This window comes from Metopolophium dirhodum, chromosome 9, assembly GCF_019925205.1.
Source record: "Metopolophium dirhodum isolate CAU chromosome 9, ASM1992520v1, whole genome shotgun sequence".
Taxonomy (NCBI): domain Eukaryota; kingdom Metazoa; phylum Arthropoda; class Insecta; order Hemiptera; family Aphididae; genus Metopolophium; species Metopolophium dirhodum.
This window is the reverse complement of record NC_083568.1, coordinates 179,259-205,453: the sequence shown is the minus strand read 5'-3', so window position 1 is coordinate 205,453 and position 26,195 is coordinate 179,259. Positions and strand designations below refer to the sequence as shown.

The 26,195-nt window shown below is 31.7% G+C and overlaps 6 protein-coding genes across 12 annotated transcripts in view; 2 read left to right on the top strand and 4 right to left on the bottom strand.

Moving 5' to 3' along the window:
- The first annotated feature begins 17 nt into the window (after window positions 1-17).
- Window positions 18-2,253, top strand: LOC132952558 (uncharacterized). The gene has a single exon (XM_061024881.1). The coding sequence runs from the start codon at window positions 360-362 to the stop codon at window positions 981-983; it is 624 nt and encodes a 207-aa protein (XP_060880864.1). The 5' UTR covers window positions 18-359; the 3' UTR covers window positions 984-2,253.
- A 4,304-nt stretch (window positions 2,254-6,557) lies between these two features.
- On the bottom strand, window positions 6,558-8,717 carry LOC132952581 (uncharacterized). The gene is made up of 3 exons (XM_061024908.1): window positions 8,523-8,717; window positions 8,206-8,387; window positions 6,558-6,754 (listed from the first exon to the last, which is right to left on the bottom strand). The coding sequence occupies exons 1-3, from the start codon at window positions 8,560-8,562 to the stop codon at window positions 6,686-6,688; spliced, it is 291 nt and encodes a 96-aa protein (XP_060880891.1). The 5' UTR covers window positions 8,563-8,717; the 3' UTR covers window positions 6,558-6,685.
- A 191-nt stretch (window positions 8,718-8,908) lies between these two features.
- On the top strand, window positions 8,909-12,275 carry LOC132952579 (notchless protein homolog 1). Its single transcript, XM_061024907.1, has 11 exons — window positions 8,909-9,217; window positions 9,309-9,472; window positions 9,564-9,700; window positions 9,767-9,959; window positions 10,033-10,207; window positions 10,802-10,919; window positions 10,994-11,125; window positions 11,215-11,332; window positions 11,392-11,495; window positions 11,570-11,696; window positions 12,129-12,275. The coding sequence occupies exons 1-11, from the start codon at window positions 9,080-9,082 to the stop codon at window positions 12,139-12,141; spliced, it is 1,419 nt and encodes a 472-aa protein (XP_060880890.1). The 5' UTR covers window positions 8,909-9,079; the 3' UTR covers window positions 12,142-12,275.
- Window positions 12,276-12,912: 637 nt separating this feature from the next.
- On the bottom strand, window positions 12,913-18,359 carry LOC132952566 (THO complex subunit 3). 2 transcript variants are annotated; one of them, XM_061024893.1, is made up of 7 exons: window positions 18,174-18,359; window positions 17,883-18,117; window positions 14,652-14,808; window positions 14,375-14,579; window positions 14,132-14,293; window positions 13,748-13,856; window positions 12,913-13,663 (listed from the first exon to the last, which is right to left on the bottom strand). In XM_061024893.1, exons 2-7 carry the CDS (start codon window positions 18,075-18,077, stop codon window positions 13,514-13,516), a joined length of 978 nt encoding a protein of 325 aa, XP_060880876.1. In that variant the 5' UTR covers window positions 18,078-18,117; window positions 18,174-18,359; the 3' UTR covers window positions 12,913-13,513. The 2 variants fall into 2 exon arrangements, with proteins under 2 accessions (XP_060880876.1, XP_060880875.1); XM_061024892.1 differs by having other exon boundaries at window positions 17,883-18,098; window positions 18,174-18,358.
- LOC132952565 (sorting and assembly machinery component 50 homolog B-like) lies at window positions 16,427-17,889 on the bottom strand. Its single transcript, XM_061024891.1, has one exon. The coding sequence runs from the start codon at window positions 17,802-17,804 to the stop codon at window positions 16,473-16,475; it is 1,332 nt and encodes a 443-aa protein (XP_060880874.1). The 5' UTR covers window positions 17,805-17,889; the 3' UTR covers window positions 16,427-16,472.
- Window positions 18,360-22,843: 4,484 nt separating the features above from the next.
- The window catches only part of LOC132951686 (receptor-type guanylate cyclase Gyc76C-like), a 47,574-nt gene continuing 44,222 nt past the window's right edge, over window positions 22,844-26,195 (bottom strand). For all 6 annotated transcript variants that reach the window (XM_061023557.1, XM_061023558.1, XM_061023555.1 and 3 more), the window contains 9 exons: window positions 26,035-26,187; window positions 25,748-25,946; window positions 25,540-25,680; window positions 25,343-25,466; window positions 24,932-25,030; window positions 24,660-24,804; window positions 24,316-24,572; window positions 23,935-24,234; window positions 22,844-23,850 (listed from right to left, as the gene is read on the bottom strand). In XM_061023557.1, coding sequence (XP_060879540.1) covers window positions 23,542-23,850; window positions 23,935-24,234; window positions 24,316-24,572; window positions 24,660-24,804; window positions 24,932-25,030; window positions 25,343-25,466; window positions 25,540-25,680; window positions 25,748-25,946; window positions 26,035-26,187 — 1,727 coding nt within the window. In that variant the 3' untranslated portion in view covers window positions 22,844-23,541. The remainder of the gene's footprint in view (window positions 23,851-23,934; window positions 24,235-24,315; window positions 24,573-24,659; window positions 24,805-24,931; window positions 25,031-25,342; window positions 25,467-25,539; window positions 25,681-25,747; window positions 25,947-26,034; window positions 26,188-26,195) is intronic.

Genomic DNA, 26,195 nt, shown 5'->3' with positions numbered 1-26,195 from the left:
CATTAAAAGTACCTACACATAGTTCGTCAAAAATAGTAACAATATTGTGATATTTTCATACAAGTGACATATTAAATAAATTTTACAAATATTCTACATTTTTTGCCCCAACTTGAGGTATAATATTATTATATCAATAATGGTCTTTAGAAAAATTAACGCGCTCGAAATTCTAATGTGCGGGCTGACGAGAACGATAAACATATTACTGGCCGGCTAGTAGTAATACACGTCGTCGTCGTCTGGGAGATTTTCTCGGAGATCGGTCTCTGTGTTGGACGATTTGTATTTAGCTCATTAGCAATTCTCGATTAAATCCCAACGTGCACGTATACATATTATCTTCGCTCAAACAAAAGATGGCAACTAACTATTATAACATCGACGCTGTAAACGTCATATTGCTTGAAATCTTAGAAGACATTGTTGTCAACATTATGGAAGGCACTTACGCTGATGAAACAGACGAATATCTCGTGGGTTTAGTTACCCTTCTTCTGTCTGCCATTGATTCGGGCGCTACTACTGCGAGTGGCGACGATCAGACCCCGGAGTCGGAGCCTGAAGGACAAAATCCGATTCTTGGAGGCGCAGATGGACAGGAGTTCGACGAAGACGCCGAGGAGTCCGTCTCCTTGCACAGTGATGGATTGCCGAGCGGCGATGCGCTGTCATCTGCAGCAGAGTCGGAGCTTGCTCCGATCCCAGAGGCAGCACCGCTCGGCAACAACAACACTGTCCAAGAAGACGACAATTCGAAAATTTCGGAAGCAGAAGAGGACCATTCCGTTTTGTTGGCAAGCAGCTGTACGTCGTCGTGTGGGGACGCGCCGTCCTCGGAGTCGGGGCCTGTCGATCCCACTCCGACTCCTGAGGGCGGACCGCTCGACGATGTTTTGCGTACAGAAGACGTGTTGGATGAGAAAATTGAGCCGGCCAGGGGTATAGTTGTAAAAAACAGTCTTGGTGAGCTGGTCGGTTGACTGGACCCGGCGGCAGCACCCGGAAAAATCGATCCACCTCGTACGAGGTGGAAAAGCGTGAGACGCTTTTCCCGGGCTCTGTGCTGCTGCCGATGAGAACCCGTCCGCAGCTCACCTCTTGGCCGTAGACGACGGGCAGGATGACGGCGACACAGAGGAGGGGAGGATGTGAGAAAGAGCACGGACGGTGCGCGGCGGTAAGTCACCCACGCACGTTCTCCGGTCACCCGCGGCGCGACGGGTTGTTCGCGGGCGTAGCGCGCTCGTTCGTCTTTGACGCGCGAGACCCTCTGGCGGCTCGGCGAGCGCCCGGCTGCAGTTACGGTCACGTGGAGCGGCGACGACGGACGACGGCGATGACACGGTGGCTAGTAGTAGAGGTACCGGCGCGGGCAACGATTCCGCCCCGACGGTACACCGACGATGACGACGGCGATGGCAACTCGGTACGACGGCAGCGGCGGAGACCTTGGCACGGGGTGAGTGGTATGGAGATTTGCGTGCTAGGAACACGGAGACGTCAGCGTCGCCGGATCCAAGGAAACTTAACGGTTTCAGGGTCTGGCGGCGCGGGACTTCACCACCAAGGCGGCGGAACGAAGAAGCGGCCGAAGGGACAACGCCAGGGCGAAAATTACCGAGAGTTGAGGATCGCGCTGCGGTCCGCTGGCTCTCGCCTTTTCGCCCCGCGGTAATCTCACACTGGCCGCTTCGCTCGTCCCCGCCGGTTCCGCAGCACAAAATCTCGATTCGCTCGCTCCGTGTCTTGGTCTTCGCCGTCCGTCGGCAGAGTCGTCGCGCCGTCGACCGTCAACGCGCACAACATCGCGCACTATAGCCGCCGTTCGTCGCCGACATCCGTGGTCGCTCCGCGGCCGTATCGGTTTGGCCTCGCCGGCTGGGCAAGGTCGTCAAGCGTCCGAGCAAACGCGCCCGCGACATACTCGGCAACCCGCGGGACAGGTCGTGAGAACGTGCAGAGGTGACCAGTGGCCAATAACATTGCATATATCCGCACCAAAATTCGCCATCTTGCATCCTCTCCCCCTTGTTGATTGTGTCCTGACCTCCTGCCCGACGTATTTTTTTTTTCATTTTATTTCTTTAAATTGTTTCAAATTGTTTAATTGTTCATATATTGTAAATTTCGATTTTTTTTTTCTTATTCTCGGCTCTTTTTTAATATATTATTTATAGCCAATGTGCTAATTTTTTTCAACCATAATACTATTTCTGTTTTGAAAAATATTGTTTCTACATTTTTGTACTATTTTTTGTTTTTGTTATTAATAAATAAATTTTGTAAAAACAAAAAATTGTTTCTTTTTTTTTCGTTTTGTCGAGTGTATATCTAATCATTTGTTACAGATTTAACGACTAAAAAATCGTTAGAATATATAACTTAAATAAAAAAATTCGTTAGTTAATTATACAGAGTATATAAACGTAGTATAAACGCTACAAGGATATTATAATATGTACCAAGAAATATTTAAGCCATCAAACACTAAAGGCGACGAAAACTGTTGAATAAATCATAAAATTACGCATTACACCGCGGCGGGAACGACATGGACAGTTGTATAAACTATACTATACGAGGGTTCTAAATAACAATATGTATTTAATAGTATATAGTTAATACAAAATAATTTTAAAAAAGGTGGAGAAGTGGATGTCACTCTGCTGAACAGTAGGTTACAAGTGGGTCACTGTAATGGATGGTGTTAAATTCGAATTTTTTAAAATATGTTTCAGGTGAATAGCATTAACTTAATGCAAATGTAAATTCAAATTCAATCAACATTTTTATTATTTTTTTTTTTTTAAATAAACACTTTTTTGTACTAATGTTTAATATCCTGTACCCAATATTAATATAAATATAAAAATTAAATTAAAAACCATTTTTAGTAAATTTTATACTATAATTTTTGGCATTTTATATTCCTTTTTTTTTTGCATTTTAAGTGCATATTTTGCATTTTAAGTGCATATTTTATTGCATATTTTTGACATTTTTAATGCATTTTTTAAGGTTTTTTAGTGCATTCAATTCACAGCCCTAGTAATAGTAATAATAGCAATAGGTAATCTACTGGTTACTGGCTACTGCATACCACGTACGACGTTAATAATAAGTAATATTAACTAATAAGCCATCATTATATTCTATTGAACTTTTGAACTGGTAAATAATATAATAATATTAAATAGAAAATCAAAAATGTCAAGGCCACGAGACAAGTTCCGAAAATATTTATCTGGTATTGAAAAATTAAAAAAAAAAATACAAATTGAAGAAAACATAATCTCCATCCGTGGTTCGTTAGTAAGGTTTTTGAATAAACCAAAAATTTTATCCGATGACTCCGATGTTACGACACAATTACATGTAAGTAGTACTTATAAATTTATAATAACACTATCTATTATATTTATTGTAATAACGTAAAATTAGATAAAATAAAATCTAAGTATTAATTACGACTCCTGTCGATAGATATATTAAAATAGTAAAAGTTAGAATTGTAAAATTACGCTATTACCTTCCTCCAGGTGTTCGGAGGGCTCTCGAGATCGTGTATTCGAGAATTATATCAAATACACCGTACAATATGATTTTATGGAAAAAGGCACAAAAAACGTATTGACTGCAATCCACATAAAATATTATATCAAATGCCTTACCTGATTCGCAGTTGTTCGTAGACAATATTGTAAGAGTTTTAGGTTTTAGATAAGATAAAGTACTACTTCAAATACACAAATTGAATTAACGAACGCACTGATTATTGCTTGCATAAGAAGTCCAGTTGTCGCTCGTTGAAATCGGTTTTGATACTTGAGAGGTTGTTACTTGGTGGCTGGTGCTCATGCACTGGTTTAAGGGACGGACGCGAGGATGCTGACCAGAGATAGGAGGGTGGCTTTGTCACTAACTTATTGTGGGCCTGGGAACTAGATTATTCTTTGGCGTCAGCATAAAATAAGGTCACACACATCCTACTTAATATTGTTATGAGTGCGTGTCGAATTATTAGTTGTCGTAATCAATGGTTTTATTTGATGCGACCGATTTCTACAAGCGACAGTCTGGCTGTTGTTTATTAATCTGTACAATTTTAGTTTATTATAATGGTATGTGAGCATATCATTACATTATATTTTATACATTTAATTGGTGTAATTTTTACTACCTACCAATATTAGCTGAATACTATGCCCGTAACTACTGCTTCAGCAGAACGATCGTTTTCAAAGCTGAAATTAATAAAAAAACTATCTCCGAAGCACGTTGTCACTAGTAAAAATCACCAACTTAGCTATAATCTCTATCGAAAAAGAAATTGCTGACCAATTAAAATATGATGATATTATTGATCAATTTGCGGATATAAAGAGCAGAAAAGTTAATTTTTAATATATTTTTATATTGTACCTATTGCTATATTTTATATTTGTTGTCTTATTTTGTCAATATTTTTTTGATAATTTTTATTTATTACATTAAGTTTGATTATATGACATGGTGCGTTATTAGTTAATTTACTTATTCATGTTGTTGTAGGTGCAAGGTACTATATTTTTTAAGATTATTTGCGCACATTTGAGTTTCAAATTTGGGGAGTATAGCTCCCATATGCGATATGCAACTGACGTGCGATAATGACATTTTAGGCATTTTAGGCCCCGCCATTTTACTCTGCCCCGGGCCCCGCGAATCGTTGGGACGGCCCTGCGGCTAGTGCGTGTTAAATTAATAATATGTGAATACAAATCTATAACTGTGATTAAAGTGAAAAATTAATTGTTGTTTTTGAGTGTAGACAATAATTTTAAACAAACAAATAATTCTTGATTCAATAATTTAGAAGACTCAAACTTATAATAGTCTAAACTGTTACAGCGAGCAATATGAAGGAATATTAGTAAGAGTGAATACAAAATGATAAGTTATTCAAAGAGTGTAAAAATTAATTACAAAGTCAGTCCATAACAACTAACAAGTAGTAGGTATACAATTAATTATTACATAAATTATATAGTTTAGGTAAAATTGATAGTGTAGCCATTTTAGGTACATTGTTAATGACTTAATGGTAAGAAATGTACATGAACAAAATGTATAAATATTAATTCCTGGGGTCTTTAATAATATTTTTGATTATTATCTAAAACTTTCAGAATTGTAAATAAATTGTACTGATTATTATTTTTTCTCGACTACCCTAACCCCTAGTTTTTGTCTTACACTCTAGATTTAGAACTTATTTAAATAATGTGAAAAATAAAACGTTATTCCATAGAAATTACTTTTAAAAGGTAATTTTGTTACAATTGCGTTAATTTAAATAAAATATAATGCAATTACGGGGGACGAGGTGGCCGAGCGGTCTAACACATCCCCCACCCGGGGCACGGCAGAAACCTACGGGTGCCCCATTAGAATTTCTGCCAAAACACAACACACACGTGTACCAACCTACCCAATATAAAAATCTACAGTGCCCTCCCCCACACCCAATGGCCTATGTTGCCACGGGTTACCCAATGAAAAAAAAAAATAAAATAATGCAATTACTACAGCCTTATTGCAAAAGTAATTTCATTACAGTAATTTGTAATTTGCATTACATTGGCTACCCAATACTGTATTTAAGTGTTGGTGCTCTATTCATATTTATCTTCACCAGGAGTGACCACTTAACTTAATTTTGAGATCTGCAAATTTATGAAGCCAATTGGAAGCGAGGTATACTGTTAACTGTTAAGAGATGTTTATAAAATGAAAACACATTTTTAATTTTATAACAAATGAAGGAACATTTATTTATTTAAAAAATTAACTGAGAGCAGCACGAAACTGACTCAAGTCACAAGCGGCTTGCAAGCCTCGTTGTGGCCACCCCTGATCTATAATAACACAAATACATTATCACACAGAAAAATAGATTGATACTTTTTTTTATGAATTAAAGTTTTGTTTTTAAATGTAGACATTCAAGAAAGTTAATATAATCTATCTAATGGGGAATTATATCAGTGGTGACAAATATTAAAAAAGTTCCCTATTTTAAGTATATTTCAAATTATAAAGATGCCTTGGAAAAAAATGTATATTCTGGTAGCAGAAGTATTTACCATAAATTTCATATCACATAACTTTTTTTTTTTTAAATTCTATTAAATATTTTGACTACATCCATTATTTATTTATTTCCTTATGGGCTGAGAGCTTAATGTGATGAGGATAGTAGTTATGACAAAAATGCCATATAAGAAACTGACAGGCAAAGTCAGGGGCGCCTGCAGAAAATCAGCTCAGTGGGTGCAATATTAAATTTATGTTATACATACATAGGTAGTCACACATTTACATTATTATATATTAATTTTTATGTTCATTAAAAAAATCCCAGTGGGTGCAATGGCACCCACTGGCCCTTCTCTGCGGGCGCCCCTGGGCACAGTTCAATTTTTTTTAATAGCTGATAGTTATAAGTACTAACCATACTGTACAAAATAGCTACTAGGAATATCACTAAATTAAAAATAAATACAATTTATACATTACCTAATTAAATCATTTTATTGTGGATAATCAAATTTATAATTAAATACAATTATATTTATTTATATAATATTATTAATTACTACACGGAAAAAAAATACATTTTTTTTTAAAAATATACTCATATTTACTTCTGTTCAGTTTCTTCGAAAGGGTATGGTGGTACAAATGCATTGAAGAAACAGTTATCTTGTAACTAAAATAAATAAACATACATCAATTAAAATATGTGCATTCTGTTATAACATCCCCCCCACCGATTGAAAATTCTTAGGCACACCATTGATTAACTGTATTAAATTACCCAGATCAAATCTTTAGTTTATGCCTACATTTATTTATACAACTTGGGGTATTCTTTTCCTAACTTTTATATATTTACTTCTGTTATAAATTATAATCGGTAAAACACATTATTAAAATTGAAAATTTCAAAAATCTTCACAGGACATTTAATTAAAAAAAAAAAAGTAACTACTTAATAGATTATATTACAAATGTAACTCATAAGTATTTTAGTATCATTAATTTGAGAAAAATATAATGACATGAGAGTGCCTAGGTATTGGTATTCAATTGGGTTCATGTAAACTCCGCTAGGAAAATAAAACAGGTAAAATTGAGTTCAAGTAAACACCGCCAATGACAAAAATCAGGTAAAATTGTGTTCATGTAAACTCCGCCAGTGAAAAAAATTAAGTAACCTACACTATACAGATTATTATTAAACAAAAAATCATAATCGTATAATAATAATTATCCTTAAATAAGTATATACCAAAAAATATAAAAAACTTAAAAATAAAAATAATAATCGTTCAAAGAAATCATACTGATTGCAATGACCAGTATTATATTAAAAATAATGATACGACAATTGTAATAACTAATAATCAAAAAATATGTAGGTATATTATATTATTATGACATTATATTATGTAATATGTTATAATTTATAATATTTTGAACTGTGGACTAAAATTATGAGTTACAATAAATTTGTAGATATTCAAACCATTATGTCTAATATAAGTCCATTCTTATAACTATATAGTATTTATAACTTTCTCTAACACAATAATTTTGAATATTTAAGTTTACTTAGTAGAAAAATATCATTTAGTTTTATATAAGGAAGGCCTTAATACTGGCAAAGTTACCATATACCCACTTCAGGTAAGAAAATAAAACTGGCGGAGTTTACATTAGACCTTTTCATTACCTTTTTATCTAAGCGGTATCCTGGCTGAGTTTACAATCGCCCATTCAATTGTGCAAATGCAGAACAAGTTTGAACTCAAGGTCAATGTTTTGTAGATTCTTATTGAACATAATAGATGCTTAGTTGTGCAAATTTTTGGGAGGAGGGGACCCCTCCAGAGGTATGTGGATTGGTGGATTGTAGTAGCCGGTAGAAGTTATATACTTTATAATTAAATTGTAAATATAATAACGAATGATGAACTCATAAAACAGTAAACAGACATGTTTGGAATTGATGATGGTAGGTGGGGCTGGAGATAAATATTTAGATTTGCCCATCTTTGAAACAAAATTATTTTGATCACCGTATCTACTTTACACAAGACACTGGTGGTGTACGATGTGCACATTATAAATTTAAAAAAATATTTTATCAATACTAACTACGTAGATGGACGCTGCAAGTGCAGTGATTCCGCCTACTAGTACTAGGTTGTATTTGGTATTGGTTTTGCCGTGGTATTCGTTCCAGGGCACCTTTGGGACTGGCATGTCATCCATCGTCAGGGGTTTATACGTGGCATGGTGACCATCGGCCTTGGACCGCACAGACGTCCTCAATACGGCTATAAAAAAACATCGAAAGCAAAGTTAGTCACGATCATCGTTTATTGTAGTTAGGTAGGTTGAAATTATAAATTCGAAACTATGCAGACCACATCTTCGAGGCAGTGCGTCTGTAAATGTATACAAGTACTTACAGCTGGATTTCTTCAATTGCGCTAATATTATTCTTGACATGGTGGTGATGATTTTGGTTTCTTTCTTTCGACAAACACGCTAAGTGTGTGAAGTTTGTCTACCGTAAGTCACGGCAAGTCGAAAATAGTATCGAACTTTCGACACACGAGACACGACCTTCGCTCGGCAGATAGTGGAGAAAAAATTCAATCGTTCAAATCGTTCAATGGTTAACAGCTGCTGCGTAGTTGGTTGTAACCGCGATAATAATTGATAAAGTGACGCCAAAATTCCGCGGTTCAATGGTTAAATAAATAATTTTTTTTTTACGTTGGTAACACTACAAATGCAACAATTAATTGTCGACATTTATCGTATCACTATCCTTATCAATTTTCTGATAACCACCCTGTACCGGCTGTATGCCGCATGTGGCATTCACGCATTGTCTATATTTTGTATACAAATTACAAATCTGTGTTCTGTAACTGTCTGTTCTGTGACTGTGTCTACTGTCTAGTGTGTATTTCATGGATTTACGGCGGACCTGTTAATAGTAATAGCCACTTCCAACAAAATGACCGAGGACGCAGTGAGTACGGTGTTGGCCCGTTTCAAATCAGAAACGGGCGAGACGGTCAGCAACATGATGGACCTGCCTCGAGACGTCACCGTCAATCATTTACAACTGATTTGCAATTCATTACTCAAACAAGTAATAATGATGAACGACAGACCTCCAAATATGACAACTCTGAAATGTATTTCACGTAGTAAATAAACTAATGAAAACAATACGATTTTAGGATGAGTCCGTGCCTTACGCATTTTTTGTCGACGACAAAGAAATCACTAATAATCTAGACGAATGTCTTGACGCCAAAAAAAAATTCAGCACCGAACTTGTAGTAGATATTGTCTATCAAGAACAAGCTGTGTTTAAAGTGCGACCCATCACCCGATGTACCAGGTCAGTGTTTGAATGAAACTTAAAATGTGCATACATAGATATTTATTATTGTATTTTTGTAAGTCACTATAAAACGTTTTTACTTTTCTAGTTCATTGCCAGGTCACGCAGAAGCTGTGATATCAGTGCAGTTCAGTCCGGACAGCCGGAAATTGGCCAGCGGGTCTGGTGACACAACGGTCAGGTTTTGGGATCTTGACATGCAAACTCCATTACATACTTGTGAAGGTTTGTCGCCTACAATAAATGATAACTTTAAATTTAGCCTTGCCTATAATGTAACGTGTTTTACAGGTCATAAGAATTGGGTGTTATGTATTGCCTGGTCTCCAAATAGTAAATATTTAGTATCAGGTTGCAAAAATGGAATGATTATGTCTTGGAATGTTGAAACTGGCAAACGAGTTGGTCCACCAATGACTGGGCACAAGCAATGGATTACTGCTCTATGTTGGGCTCCATACCATTTATCCCCAGAGTGTAGAATGTATGTAATATTTTATTTTACTTTTTATATTTCATTTAATTGAATTCTCTAAAAAATCATCATGTTGTTTTAGATTTGCGAGTAGTAGTAAAGATGGGGATATCCGCATTTGGGATATAATACTTGGTCAGTGCCAAAGGTCTCTTACCAGTCATACCCGCAGTATCACTTGTTTAAAATGGGGTGGAACAGGCTTATTGTATAGTAGTTCACAAGATCGTACAATTAAAGTTTGGAGAGCCGATGATGTAAGTAGTAAATACTATAATAGATTAAAAAAACCATGCTGGAATTGTAATTTTATATGAAATATAGTTCAATCTCTATAATCTGGCTGTGCAATAGCCCAACACATCCAGTAATCTAGCCCCCCTTCTTATGATTGGTAACCACGTGTTATTGATGTTATTTTTATTATTCTACATGAACAGTTTATTTTATTAAATTGGTGATACCGATAGTGAAAAGTTTGAGAAAAGGCATTAAAGACAATAAAAAAGCATTCCTTGCAAAAAGTACAAGTATCAATAACAAAATATATTAAAATATCAAAATTAAATTTTTAAATTTGAAGTTAAAAATTGTAATACTAATACAATAATATGCTATTATTTAATTAAAAATAATACATATGAATAAGCATACATAAATAAGTATTTCCAGTTGTCCAGATTTTTTTGTAATCCGACACTGCTCTGGCCTCATGCGTCGGATTAGTGAGATTGCACTGTACTAATAAGACTATATTTGATTTAAAATATAGTCTGTAAACTATCAGTTTGATTATAAACAAACACTACTAATTAAATTGATGTCTTATATCCTTTATTTTAATGGTTTAGGGAATTTTATGTAGGACTTTGGAAGGGCATGCTCATTGGGTGAACACACTTGCACTCAGTACTGATTATGTGATAAAAACAGCAATGGTGCCCCCACCTGGTTCTAACAGTGACAAAAGTATATTTAATTGCTTATGCTTGAATATTCATTTTAATATTATTTTCCTAATGCTAATATGAGTTTTTTTATAGATGATAATGTATTAGCTGAAGCTAAAAAACGATATGATGTGGCTGTAGCAAACGGTGGTGAACGGTTGATTTCTGGATCAGATGATTTTACACTTTTTTTATGGGCCCCTGAAAGTAGTAAAAACTCTGTTGGTAATGATTCTTGTTAATTCTGCTTTAAATAATCATCTAAGTACATGATATATTATCAACAATAATTTAATGTATTGTTTACTGAATAGCAAGAATGACTGGACATCAACAGCTGATCAATTGTGTACAGTTTTCACCAGACACACGGTTAGCTGCGTCTGCTTCATTCGACAGATCTATAAAATTATGGGATGGAAAAACTGGACAGTAGGTTTGATCATATCTTAAAAATAATTTGTGTTAATAAAAAAAAAAATTTTTCTTAGATTTCTTGGAACAATGCGAGGGCACGTACAAGCTGTTTACATGATATGTTGGTCTGCCGATTCTAGACTTCTGGTTAGTGGAAGTGCAGACTCAACATTAAAAGGTCCGTATTTTTCAAATAATCAATCCTAATATAACATTTAAACAATAGTCAACAATTATAATTGTATTTTTTAGTATGGGACGTGAAAGCCAAAAAATTACAAGGTGATCTTCCCGGCCATGCTGATGAAGTTTTTGCTGTTGATTGGTCTCCAGATGGGCATAAAGTTGCTTCTGGTGGAAAAGACAAAGTACTTAGGCTGTAAGTGTTATTATTTTTACTTTGTTTATATTGTTTGAATGTGTAACTTATTTAAATATTATATCAACTTTGTTTATTCATTGCTCCTTTTTTAAATAACCAAAATTATTATACATGTTTAACGGGTTTGCCTAGGTACTATATTTTACAAACTTCATTATAAATAATATTTGTTATTATATTCCATCAAATGGATATGATTGATATGATTTGTGTTCTATTTTCTATTTTGTTCATATTTGTTTTATTTCATCTACAGATTAAATTATAATTTAGATTTTATGGGACCACAAATTGAAAATGTATGGCTATAATCTATATTAAATAATATTTTATATTATTTAATTGTAAAAATAAACAATGAGTCATGGATGTTTGGTTATTAATTGATATTGCTCATATTTTTTTAACAGTTTGTTCTTTTTGTTTCAGGTGGACACATTAAGTATTCAAATATTTCTCAAAAACAAAATATTTACACGTTAATAACATATTTTTGTACGTCATTGAATTTTCAATGTATTAAATTATGTAAATAAATGTTATTATTATATGTAATATAAAATTGTTGTTAACTTATTTCTGTTTGTTTTGTTTTACACTCCACTAATTAAGGTGAAATTTGTTCAAACAAAATAATAAAGTTATATCTTATATCGTACATAGCAACAGATCAAGATTTTGTAATGAAAATTATTATAGATAGCCCACAAAGGCCGTTTTATTATTGGTTTAATGGTTTATGCAGTAATCTTGGTTCTGGGCGTGCTCAATAAAAATTGGGGCCCTCAAGAATTTTGAAAGCCATTAAAATACAGGCAATTTTTTTACTATTCTAAATTCTTACAGTTTAAATTTATCAAAAACTCTATCTAATTAAAAAGAAGTGCAGGTATAAGTAAACTAAGTTATGTAGAAAACATTAAAAAAATTAACCATATAAACAATTGGTAGTAGGTATACTATTTTTTGTTGAGAAATTACTATTCAAATTTTCAGTGAACAACTACAACACAACCGGTCTCTTTTTGATAGAAAAACAAAGTTTTTGTTGTTTCATATAATTGGCAACTTTCATTAGCGGTAAAATTTATCATTAGCTTTGCGCTTTTGATATTGGGTTCTAATATTTGTGGAACTCATTTAAAGTAAAGCTTCAAAAGCTGAATACTTTAGGTAATAAAATTATTTAAATACAGAATAACACACAAAAAAATATCGAAAACCATTGGAGTTTTTATTTAATAAATATTGTTTTGGGTGAAATACCCCTTCCCCGTGTCCACGCCGATGCCACAAATTGATTAACCGAAGTGTACAGTATTTAAACTTACTTTACAAATTCAAATTGTGTGATGCTATTGTTTGAAATTGATTGTTCTTTTATAAGCAAACAATTAAAAAGTTCCAGAAAATGTATACCTTACCTATGACCTATAGGTACAATATAATTGTGGAGAAAAAAACTATTATATAAAAAAAAATTATATAAAACTCGTCAGCGTTCACACAACTCATAATAGTAAAAGTTGAATCAATGTACTTATTACTATACCTTTTGTTTGCATTATAAAAATATATTTTATTAAAATATGTTTGCATAAATGTTATAATCATAATTTCATACATTTTATATAACAGAATACAATTTTAGGATGTTTGAATGATTCTTATTTTATGTAGAAATATACAGCTTATGAACAATTAAAATTATGCAATAGTATGATTAATCTGTCTTCAATATATATATTTACAGATTTAATTTCTATTGATGTTATACTTAAAAATAAATTTTAAATTTATGTTGTTTCAATATATTACTCAGAACTAAAACCAAATACTTTAAGATTTCCAGTATCTCTTTTCCTGTCAAATTGTTCTTTATCATCACATGCAAATGCCAATAAATACTGTTTTGGATGCCATGCCACAGTGAATGTTGCTGCTTCAATTGGTATATCAGTAATCTTAATTGGAAAATATTACAAAAAAATTACAATAAAACTCCAAAAAATTATTACAGATTTAATAATAAATATATAAAATCTTACTTTTTCTCCTGTAGTAACATCTGCAATGTCCACATACAAATCTTCACTACCTGATGCCAACATTTTACCATCATAGGAAAAACTTAAAGCTCGAACTGGCCAATCCAATCTACATTTTTAAGAAGAAAAAAACAATTTATTCCAATAATATAGCAATAGTTAAATATGATTATTTTAAATAAATACAAATTATTTAAAATGATTTGTAAACTACATAGCAATTAAACTAAATAATATATTAGAACCACAATTTAATCAGGGAACTGTTATATTATTATCAGCATTGTCCTCTTTGGGAATATTTACAGCTTAAATAAAAGAAGAATAAAAACCCAACGGGCAACAAAATACAATTTTAAGAGCATTTTATTTTATAAAGGTTACCTGGTGTAAGTCTGTACACAAGCCAAATTCTCGAGGTCCCACAAAGACACAGAAGCATCTGCCGATCCAACAGCAAAATAATGGCCACTTGGTGCAAATTCTATACAAATGCATGTACCCGGATGAGCTTTAACCACATGCCGCTGAACTAAGTCTGGGAAACTGTAATCAGATTTTAAAAAATATCATTTAGAGATCAATTACAATAAAACAGATAATCAGATGTCAGATTAATATTTTTACCTTAGCACATAAACACATCCTAAACCATTTGTCAAGAAAAACAAATCGCTTTCATTGTTCCATGACATTTCGTTCACTTCAAAATTAAACTGTTGCTCACTAATTGGTTTGAGGGTGCGCATATCGATGAAAGTTATCAAGTCCTCTTTATTTCCAACAGCAATTGTATGTCCATCAGGAGACCATGTGATGTTAATATTTTCTCCTATATACAAAAACAAGTGTGTTATTACCTATTGGGATGGATTAGATGGAAAAGATTTTTCTAGCTATGTACCTTTGGTCAAAATAGTATTCGAACATTTCTGGTGTCTCACATCCCATACTTTGACTGTTTTGTCACCACTTGCTGTACTCAGTAAATCTGGATTAGACTTATGCCAACATAACTGATCCACGCTACCACTGTGTCCTTTATATGTGTATTCCTTGTTCTATACATAAATCAAAATTTAAAAATAAATGAAAATATATTTTTTTTTCAAAAGGCATCAAAGCAAAATGTTATTGAACATACTATTGTAATATTATGGCAATTGAAAATGTTGATTAATTAACATTTAATTAACATTTATCAACAATGTTTTTAAACTTTTATCTAAAATAAGGATGCCTGTTCATATTTTTTATTGACATAATATAAATAAATATTAAATAACAATGTCTTTAAAAGTTAATTTAAAGATTATAAAGATACATTTTGAGAACATTTTTTTCTATTAAACTATAGAAAAACTATATTTTTCTTATTAAACATAATTTGACTTAAAAATTATAGGTACAACAAAACCAATATATTTTAAGGCAGTCTCCCAATATGCAATAAACTAAAAGAATATGTGGTAGACCAATCAACAGTGGTAATAATAGTATATAGTATGCTGTCTACAATATAAATTATATTAAATTCAGTGATTTTACATAAAATAAATAATTATAATACAATTTTAATTTTGTAGATAAAATAAATAAAAACATTTATATATATAATAATAGTTAATAACTGTGCAATATTTAACTATAAATTATTCTTCAGTTCAAAATATATTATACAATTCTTTAAAATTATTATAATCCACTATAATAATAATCTAACTTTTTGCTTTGACACCCATTAAGATATTATAGTAAATATTTAAATCACATACCTAGATTATCACGAGTTTCCCTATAGCTAATCTAATAATATACTCAAATATAATTAGCAATTAATGATTATTTTGAAAATAAATACATTGATTAACCCAAAAATAAAACTTAAATAACAATAACAAAAAAAGGCTGTATGTACAATTTTAATAAATATCTTATTCAATTATATGGATTTATATTAAAATATTATTTATGAGATAAAAGTATATAACCATAATTAGTATATTATTAAAAATTATTAAAACATTTATCATACCTAAAAATACCATTAAAAAGTTTTTAGTAAAAACTATAAATACATGCATTGTGCTTATAATATAAATAAATGTAATCTTACTACATTCACAAAAACAATTTTGATATTAACATTCAGTTAAAAAAATTTTAAAATTAATTTAAGTTGTTTTTTCCAAAATTTAATTTTGATTGTTTAGCTGTTCAGTAATTATTATTTTGTTTGTCATTTAATATTTATGATGAAAATATATTGTGGAAAAGCTAACCAGCCCATAATTATAGCAACTATTTTATAAATTACTTATAATCAAAGAATTAAAAATATAAATACATTATAGTATATCAGGATAATATTCATAATGCATACATTTTATCTTTAAAAACAAAAACTTCAATAAGTTTTTTGAAAAGAAAAATTAAATGTGCAATTTACAATAACTGTGTTGATCACAATTACAAAGAAATATCAATTTAATACACAGTTACAACATTTTGCTTTGACAACCTTTGTTTAACTAAAATATATCAAATAAGAATTTTCTAAAAGGTAAAAATCAATCTAATACTCAATTAGTAAACGTTTTTGCTCAACAAATACTTTTATTTTACTATAATAATAGGTACACTACAAATGAAATAGGTAATTTGTTTTCGTTATATAGATAACAAAAAACATATCATTTATTTATATAAATTTACTATCAGTCTATTAATAGAACAACAAACCAAAGCCCCACTGATTTTTATTTGACACAATAGAATCATTATTTGAATAAAAAACTGGTAAACAATAATTAATTTCTAATCTCATTAAATTGTTGATGTTTAATGCTAAACCGGCTCCATATGATAGCCGTACATTGTTGACCAGTCCTCGTATGTCTTTGGTCAGATTTCCTAGACGATTTCCAACATTCCCAGAATTCATAAATAAATGTATCCTTATTAAATTGGAAAGTTTATTTTTTTTGGATAAAAATGGAAGTGGAGCATGTACATGAGTATTGTATCTCCAAAACATTGATGAACCCGTTATGCTCCCATCTTCTTTTTTACCTACACCACATTCTTCAAATCCTCTGAAAGTCAATGGTCCGCCAAGATAAAAATTATCTAAAATACTGCTTGTTCCAGAGGATGTTCCAATTTTGTCTAATATCCCAAAAGAGAAAGATCCAGTAACAGCAAAATCTAGGATTGTGCAAAATGTGTGTTGAAGGGTCAGTTCATTTTTTACAAACTCATGGTTACCACCAATCCCAGCAAATTCTGAACAACACTGGACTAGTGATCCATAACTGGGAAACACACCACTATCTCGAGTATCATAAGAAGCAGTCATTTTAACAGATGACTTCATGGTAAGTCCAAGCTGTTCTCGTATACCAAATGGTGCATTTCGTGCATATTTTAAATCTCTAGCCACTCCTTCCCATAATAAGTTTAGTTTTAAATATTCATGGCTTAAATTTAATCCAGCATTTAATCCGTACTCGTCAAATGAATAGCCAAATCTATTTCTATCATAATGGTTCTTGAAAACTGTTGTGTATAAATATGGATTAAATAAGGCAAGTAATGGTTTTGTAAAACTAATACTACCAGTAGAGAATTTTTTGTTGGATGAGTATATATCAGATACAAAATTTAATTTTTCACCACGGCAAAACAAGTTTAAAAATGATATTCCAGTTGACAGTTTAGGATCAGGGTTATTGTCAAAATGAGCATCAGATAAAATTTTGACATGTCCTTGTACCCAATTACATTCCTGTACTTTAATAGTTACATAATATTTATCTTGTCCATCGACACTATCAACATCTAATTTGGCAGATACATCATTGAAACACTCTAACTGCATCAGGTTCCTTTTAACTATCACACTCTTGGTAATTACATCACTGATTGTTTTGGAATCAAATAGACATTTTGTAGCTTTTTTAACGATATCATCTTTTGTTCTTTTTAAGCCAACAATTTCCACGCGATCTATCCTGATTGGTTTTGTCTCTATCAAGTTTGCAGTATCCAGGACCATGATTTGTTTTTCAAAGCTCACAGATAAAATAGGAAGTAAAAAATAAAATAATAACTGTAATTTGATCTAATTTCTCACCAGCCGGTCTTTGTCCAATGTGAATGTAGCCACAGATTTATCAAATGAACACGACGCTAAACGTTTGCCGTCACAACTCCAACCAACTGAATGTACTTTCGACGAATGTGCTTGGAATTCTTTGACGGACTTGTGAGTTTTGAAATAATCTTTTAATTCATTCACATTGACATCAAAATGTTTCCAATAACTCATTATAACTGTGATACATTCATCCTACGGTAAAAATAAACGACTATGTAATAATTTAACTAGTATAATTAATACATATATATTTTTTTAATTACTTACAATTTTCAACTATGGTAAATTACAAAGGTCGAAAGAAATTATGAGCAACGGAATAACCAATTATATTATAAATTACAATAATAGGTATAATAATATTATAATAACAACAATCGAGCGTCGGCAAATCGAAAATGTGCTGACCGCTGGATTAAAGCTAATCAGTAAATTTACCGAGTAAAATAGTAAATAGTAACCACAATAAAAAAGCGGTAAAAAAAATGTTTCTTATCAATTTAATGAATAGTATTATTAAACATGGAACAAACAATACACCACTCGTTAACAACCAGCCGCCAAAAATGTATTTATTACAAATTTGTATTGTACTGTTTCGTTTGGTGTTACGTAAATTAGTAAATATAATATAATTTCAGCTGCGTGACGAAGGATTTTAAATGAGGCACGAACCTCAGTTTAAAAGGTGGTGGGTGTCCTGGAGACTAGAGGCATTTCACATATTATAATAAATAATCTATACTCAGACTAAGCCAATCTTTCTCAGTTACCTTTTACGTAAATACGTAATTACTTAATACTTATATTAGTGTTTACAATTTATTACTTATATAAATTATTGTGCCTCGTGAAGTTCGCCACGCAACTTTATAATGTACCTAATAATAATAATTGCAGATAAGTAATAACTAATTACTAATACGATATTTTTTCTGTTCACAACTGACGATTCAACCAGCAACCTCCAATTACAATAACTGTCAAATAGTGTGAATGAGTCCGTCTACTCTGTTTTATAAAATTTACTAGCTGAATTACCCGAGTGTAAAATATTCGTGGAATATAGACATTAGACAATAACACTTTTGCGCAGCCAGTCAGAATTATTATCACCTTAATGACGTTCTTTTTCAAAGACTTTACTTATATCAATTTTTAAATTGAGTGTGTGGGGTGGTAGTCCGTTAGGTTTCAACTAATTAAACATTTTTTAAATTTCCGTTTTCCTGGGTAGACTTTTGGAATTAATTAATTTGCTCCTAAAACGGAAGTGGCGAAAAAAGCATGGATTGCTATTGTAGAACTATTCTTCTTCTGTTGCGTCCCGTTTTTAATATTCAACAGTCTCTGAAAATGTGGCTGCATTCCCACCAGTTCCTAAAACTATTATACTCGCATATTCGTTGTGAGTTTTAAAATATAGTATAATATTAGAATGATTATGACTGCCACTAATTAGACTTTTTAATGGTTCTGGTGGGTCAGCGATTTCGTCCAATAGAACTTTTATTGTTTAATATATTTATGTATATTTAATTACTAGCTGAACCCGTGCACTTCGTTGCCCGTTAAATGTACCAACTCTATATGACTCAAACTTTGTTCAATTCGTTATTATTAATATTCGGTGTATGGTATTTAAAATTAATCTTAACATTTCCGTTGCCCGGAATAAAAATTCTGATTCGCAGCAGTACATTATCAGGTAGGAGGCAATCTACCTGCGGTAGATCGCGGACCCCGTGATGTTTGTACGTAAGTGTTTAGTGTATGATTTAACTCTTAAAGTATCAAAGTTGTACCAATTTTGTCGTATTCTACCCATGGTGGATTAATATAATCAATTAACACAAAATCCTAACCTAACCTGTTGCGTCACTGTTGTATTTTTGACATCCAGATTTCCTACTTTTCCAGTGGATTTTCCTAAAATTTTTTTTCATAGAAACCTTCTTCGTGATATACTCTTTCGTTTAAAGAAAAAAATCAAGAAGATCTTCTAAGTAGTTCCAGAGTTTACCCTGTACAAAGATTTTTATTTCACATTTATATAGTTAAAAGATATATATATATACTGACAAAAAATAATAATACAAATCAACAAACATGCCCGTAACCAATAGCAAGCAGTATACAATACACTATTATTTTTTTAATCTGCAACTAAATTTTTTATTATTTAGTTTTATTTTTTTCTGGACAGCTGGAACCACTGTTGTATTTTTCGACATCCAAATATTCTATTTTTCCGGTGGATTTTTCTAAAATTATATTACCTAAGAACCTTTTCCTGACAATTACGAAAACAACAAAAAAAGAATTAGCGAAATCGGTGTAGCTGTTCACGCGTGATGCGATGACCAGAGGAAAAAGGGATCCATTTTTATATATCGAGATATGCTAATGCCTAATAATTATTTTTCAGAGATAATATAAAAATTTGTTGCTATGGTTACCAAAATAAATATTGATAAACAATATTATAAACGCGTGAGAAGCGTAGGTAAAAATGTATAGTCGTTAAGTTTTCTGAAATTTTCCAATTTTCTGCGCAATTTTCTTACTTTTTCTCTCCGTAAGAGGACCTTCTACAACCTCTAACCTAACCTTTTTGGTTATTTTCTTGTAAAAAAAGGCGTATACTGAATTAGGGGCGTCATATTTATGTTTGCTGCCCCACACATTGTCCCTTAAATACGGTCCTGGATACAACACATACACGTAAATACGTCGTTACGGCGCCGAGTGTCCGACGGCGGTCGAGGTCGACGAGGGCGCACAGTTGAACAGTGGCAGCGAACTGCGTTAGGCGATCGCGGCGGGCGGTAAAGCGACAAAGGGACCGCGAAGTCAAGCGACCGCGGTTCGACGGTTGACGGAGCGAAAACCGCGTATCTAGTACCAGGGTCTCATGCGGAAGGAGCCGTTCTCTGCGTAGCGGTCCGGCGGTCGTCACTGGCCACTGCCTTGTTCGCTTGTCTCGGCGGGGCGGTATACCACATGCGTTCCTAGTACTAATGGTCTAATAGTTGGTTGTTGGTTGAACATCTTTTTTAGATTCTTAGATTTTACAATGATGTGTGTTTTTTTATTTTTGTGTCTGTCATCACCTTTTAGGACACTAAAAATGCTAAGATTTTCTTCAACAATATCTTTTCTGATAGGAAAATGAATCTAGTTGGCACTTTGGGGGGTCAAAAGTAAAAATTTCCCAGTAGTTTTCAAAAGCGCCGTGAAAACAAAAGAAAAATTAAGGAAAAACGGGAATTTTTACGAAAAATCTGTTTTTGAGAAAATCGATTTTGGTTTATGGTGTAACTCTAAAACAAATGAATTATTGTGAATAAAGTAATTTATATATAACCTATTTACGTGGAGCATTGTTTTAAAGTTTTAATCTTTAGCTATAAAAGTTGAACATTTTATAAATTTTTAACTACAGTAACTACTTGAGTTTCGTCAAAATTCGAACATTGATTGCTTATAAAAAAAAATTGTGCCTATATATTTTTAATCTTTCTCAACTACTTTTGTAACAATATATCAGGATCCTTGTATTCAATTTTCACGCTTTTTGGCCCAATAAATTAAACTTTATTGATATTGATAAAAAAAAAACTTCAAAATTTTATGGTGTATATAAAATAAAAATATAAACATTCAGTAAAGTTTTCATGTATCTACAGTTATTCGTTCTTGCATTATAACAAAATAAGAAAATCGTTACATGAGAAATTGAGTGAATATCCAAAAAAAAAGCTTAGTTAAATTTATAAAAATATCTTAATAGGATAAAAAATCTTATATTAATATTATATTATTATTTTTATATATTTTTTATAATCGTTATAAGTACTTTACCTACTCAGTCGTAGATAATGTATAAAATACCAGAGTAATGTATGAAATAAACGTTTTATAAATAGTATTTTTACTTTATCCAATAGGTACAGGTAGTGTTAACATTACCCAGATAATGTGAACACTAACCGTATTTTGTACTTTACCCATAACATATATATACATTCAAATTTGTAAAACAGGGATCACTTTATTTATGAAATAAAAAACTGTGGGTTAGCTGACCCCCAAACCCCTCCCACATAGATCCGCAACTGAATGAAATATAACCACGATTACATTTTTGTAACTTACAAGAAAGTCCAGAATTCCAACTTTGGATACCGGGTAACAGCAGGTAACTGTCAAAATTATTTTTTTTACTTGAAATTTTCATAAAATGTTGTAACCATATGTAACCTAAAATTTGAGATTTTTAACATAACTCAAACCCCGTAAAAACTGTGTATGGTCAGCATGACATTATCCCAGCACCTAACCTAACCTTCAAAAAATGAAGTACAATAATATTATTAAAACTATGATACATTTTCGGAGGACAGGAATGCATTACTGAGCCTATGCAAGACAAAAATTATGATTTTTTCTTTAACACTATAAACAGTCATTTAATAACCAAAATCAAAATGATAGAATACTGAATAAGTTACTGGAAAACAATAAATACAAAGCTTCACACAAAGCTTAATAAGTAACAAAACAGTTTAAATTTGTAAATAATTTGTGATCGGTATAAATATAAATATTAAAAGTAAAATTAAATTAAAAAATTTACATGACTGGATATCTCATAAATCATTATCAATAAGAGGGTACATTACTTGTAGAAAATAAATATTTAAGAAATAAAATAGTTTGATAAATATTGTCTCACATAGTTAAGATGAAATTTTCAAAATTATAAAAGCTACAATATAATGGTAAATAATAAAAACATAAATGTTTACTATAATGCTAAGTCACATTCAAAACCTAATAACGAATACACATAATTGTGATCAATAATACTTAGCCCAAACAATTATGAAATGAATGATCATTCAAAAATATAAAAAAAAATTAAAGAAATCCAAATTGCTCTAATTAGTTTAATTTATAATATCTAAAAACGTTGAACAATTATAATATAACTTAAAAAAAAAAAAAAACAAACAAAATATATTTCATAAATATATACCTATAAATATATATGTAATTATAATATTATTATCTATTGTAATAATGTAGTAACTTTGACCATTAAAAATAATTAAACTATTAATATTATCAAATGAGTAAAAATAAAATAAATAACTACAACAAAATATATTTAAGAGGCACATTATTTTATTATAGATACCTAATAATTTATTGAATAGCACAATAATTAGGTAATAATAATAACAATATAATATATCCATAATAATAATAAATAATCAATGGTACCTAACAAACAACTTAGTGATGTGATTTTCTGCTTAATCAAATGTAAGAAATACCAACAAATTCTAAATATTGTTCATTTAATGTTTCATGAAACAAAATAAAAAGAATTTGTCTTAAAAACATTTATTATATACGGCATAACTGAAGCCAATGATAATATAATCGTGCATTTTTTTTTTTAAGCAGAATACAGGCTCTAAAAATAAAATTGTCAAAGAATTGTGAAGATTTTGTACAGCACTTTGATTGCGTTTGATTACAATATTATAAATTTCCCTATCGTTAAGTTTTTTTAGTGATAATTTAACATGAAATTATATTCAAACTCGGTTTGATACTTTTCGATTTAAACCACACTCTCCTTGTCAACAATCTGTTGTCTGTCTGAATACGTTTTACGTAATGACACTTCGCTTGTTCGACAAGGTGTGGGAGTGCCATTAAATAATCCAACCAACCAACTTCTAATTGAATTTCTTGAAACCAATTTTTTTCTATGTGGTTCCATGGAAATGTCTTCGAATGAATGCCATCGTTTATTGTCTTCTATTGACAATAAAGGGGTATATTGAAGGCTACCATTAACCACAGTTTCCTCAACACTTTCTTCACAGTTTTCTTCTTTTGTACATTGATCATTAAGAAGTTTTGAATCCTATGCAAATAAATAATTTTATGATAGTAAAAATATGGGTCTGTTTAAATACATTAATTGCAGATTAATTATTAATGTTCTAACCTCTAACGAGCGACAACTTCGTTTGATCATTGAGCTCACTCTGCTAATGTGTTTGTTTGGAAATGGATCCATGGACGCAGAGTGTATCATTTGTCTACACCGTGGTTCAAGCAGAAGATGAGGTAAAGGAGTTGGCCGCTGTTCATGAAGTATAGTCTGGCTGTCTCTAGCATTTTGATCAAAAGAATTTCCCCGAGGAGCAAATGACGGACGTCTGCTGCCAAACTCTCCAAAGTTGTACATTTTTGGACTGTGGCGTTTTGATCCACAAAAAAGAGGAGGTGATTCAGTCAAGTCCACCTAAAGATAAAAATGTTCATAACATAAAATTTTTGTTTTTATCAAAATCAAAACAATCAATCATGTTTTTATTTTACATACATCTCTTCTTTTAATAGCTTTTTCATTTGTCCCTTCAAGCCAATAAGTGAGCACATCTCCTTTTCCTTTCATGTTAACATAACCACGTTCTTTGATTATATATCCCCCCAACTCATCAAGAGCATTTTTACACTGTTCGCTAATGTGAATTTTTAGTGGTTCACCGTTGGATTCCATTCGTGAGGCAGTATTTACTGTATCACCAAACAGACAATACCTAGGCATAGTGAGACCAACTACACCAGCTACCACTGGTCCTATTCATGGTCAAAAATAAACAATTTAAATGTAAGTACCACCAATAATGAATTGCTACAAAAATTGTATAATAAACCGTGTAATACCTGTGTGAATTCCTATTCGTAATTTTAATGTGGCTTCTGGGTGATGAGCTATTTTATGATGTTTTACAGCTTCAAGCAAATTTAATGACATCGAAGCTATTTCACCAGAATTTCTATTACCATTTCTAATAGGCAGCCCTGACACCTATACCAAACCAATACAGTTTACATTAGTTAATTTTAATTTGTAATAATAACAAAAAAAGTGAATATTATATTGTGTAAATAAAATTAATAATTAAATAAAAATAATAAATAATAATAATACATACCACCATGTATGCGTCTCCTATTGTTTCAACTTTGTATACATCGTAGCCTTTAATGATTTTGTCAAATAATGTGTATAGATCGTTTAAAAAATTTACAACCTTAAATACAAAAATTAGTAATTACTATATAATTTATACATATTTACTATTTAATATTTAAATGTCAAGTTACATAAAAGTTCATTAATTTAATGATTCTATATAATTTAATGGATTGATCATGGCCCACTAAATCATGTGTAAGGGACCATCACGTACTAAGATATATCTGAGTTTGTGGGGACCATTAGCTCACTATTAATTAATGACATTTTTAGTGATTTTTCATGCAACCCCCTGCTTCTATATATTAATATCTTATATAATTAAATATATATAAAAAAAAAACTTTTTAATATTCATACAACTAACCTGTAGAGGGGTACTCTCGGCAGACATTGCAGTAAAACCAACAATATCGCTAAAGTAAATGGTAACTGAATTGTATGATTCTGGTTCTATACCGTGTCCTAGAGTTAATTGTTTTGCTACTGGCCTGTTTATATAAGATAATTTATGTAAGATTAAGTTAAAATTTGGTTAATCAAAACTATCAAGTTAATAATTACGCTGGTAGCATCCGATGCAATAAATCCTCAGTTTTTTGTTTTTCTTCATAGACTTCATGTGTACGTTGGTTGACTAGATCTTCGAGATTGTTTGCATATTTTTCCATCATATCCATCATTTGATCCATTATATTTTTATGTCTAAATTAATAAGATAAGACACATTTAAGATAAATTTAAAATAATTATGATATTAGGAGCAACATACTTTCCATCTTTCATTTTTTTGAGTCTGGCACGTATCATGCCAAAGTCTGGCCTATTTTCTGGGAATTCATCCCAACAATCAGTAATGCATTGGATAACATAGTCTTCTGCCATTTCACAGTCCCTCAAATGATGTATACTAGGCCTCAGTGGCACACCGTTTACTTCATCATAACCTAACTTAACCAGTCTTATAATTTCTGGTAATAAACACAAATGTAACTTAAATATTTTATCTGGGGCTCAGAGGGTTTTACCTAAAAAATTGTTACCTTTCGTGTATCTAACCTTTAGGTTCTTCGACGCCGCAAGCACCAAAAGGACCTCGTCGACACATTATTTCATGTAAGATAATAGAAAACGCGTATACATCCCCCTTTTGTGAACCCTTTATCCATGCACTAGGGTCCCTCAACAGCTCTGGAGCTTTCCATAGCAAATCTAAAAGT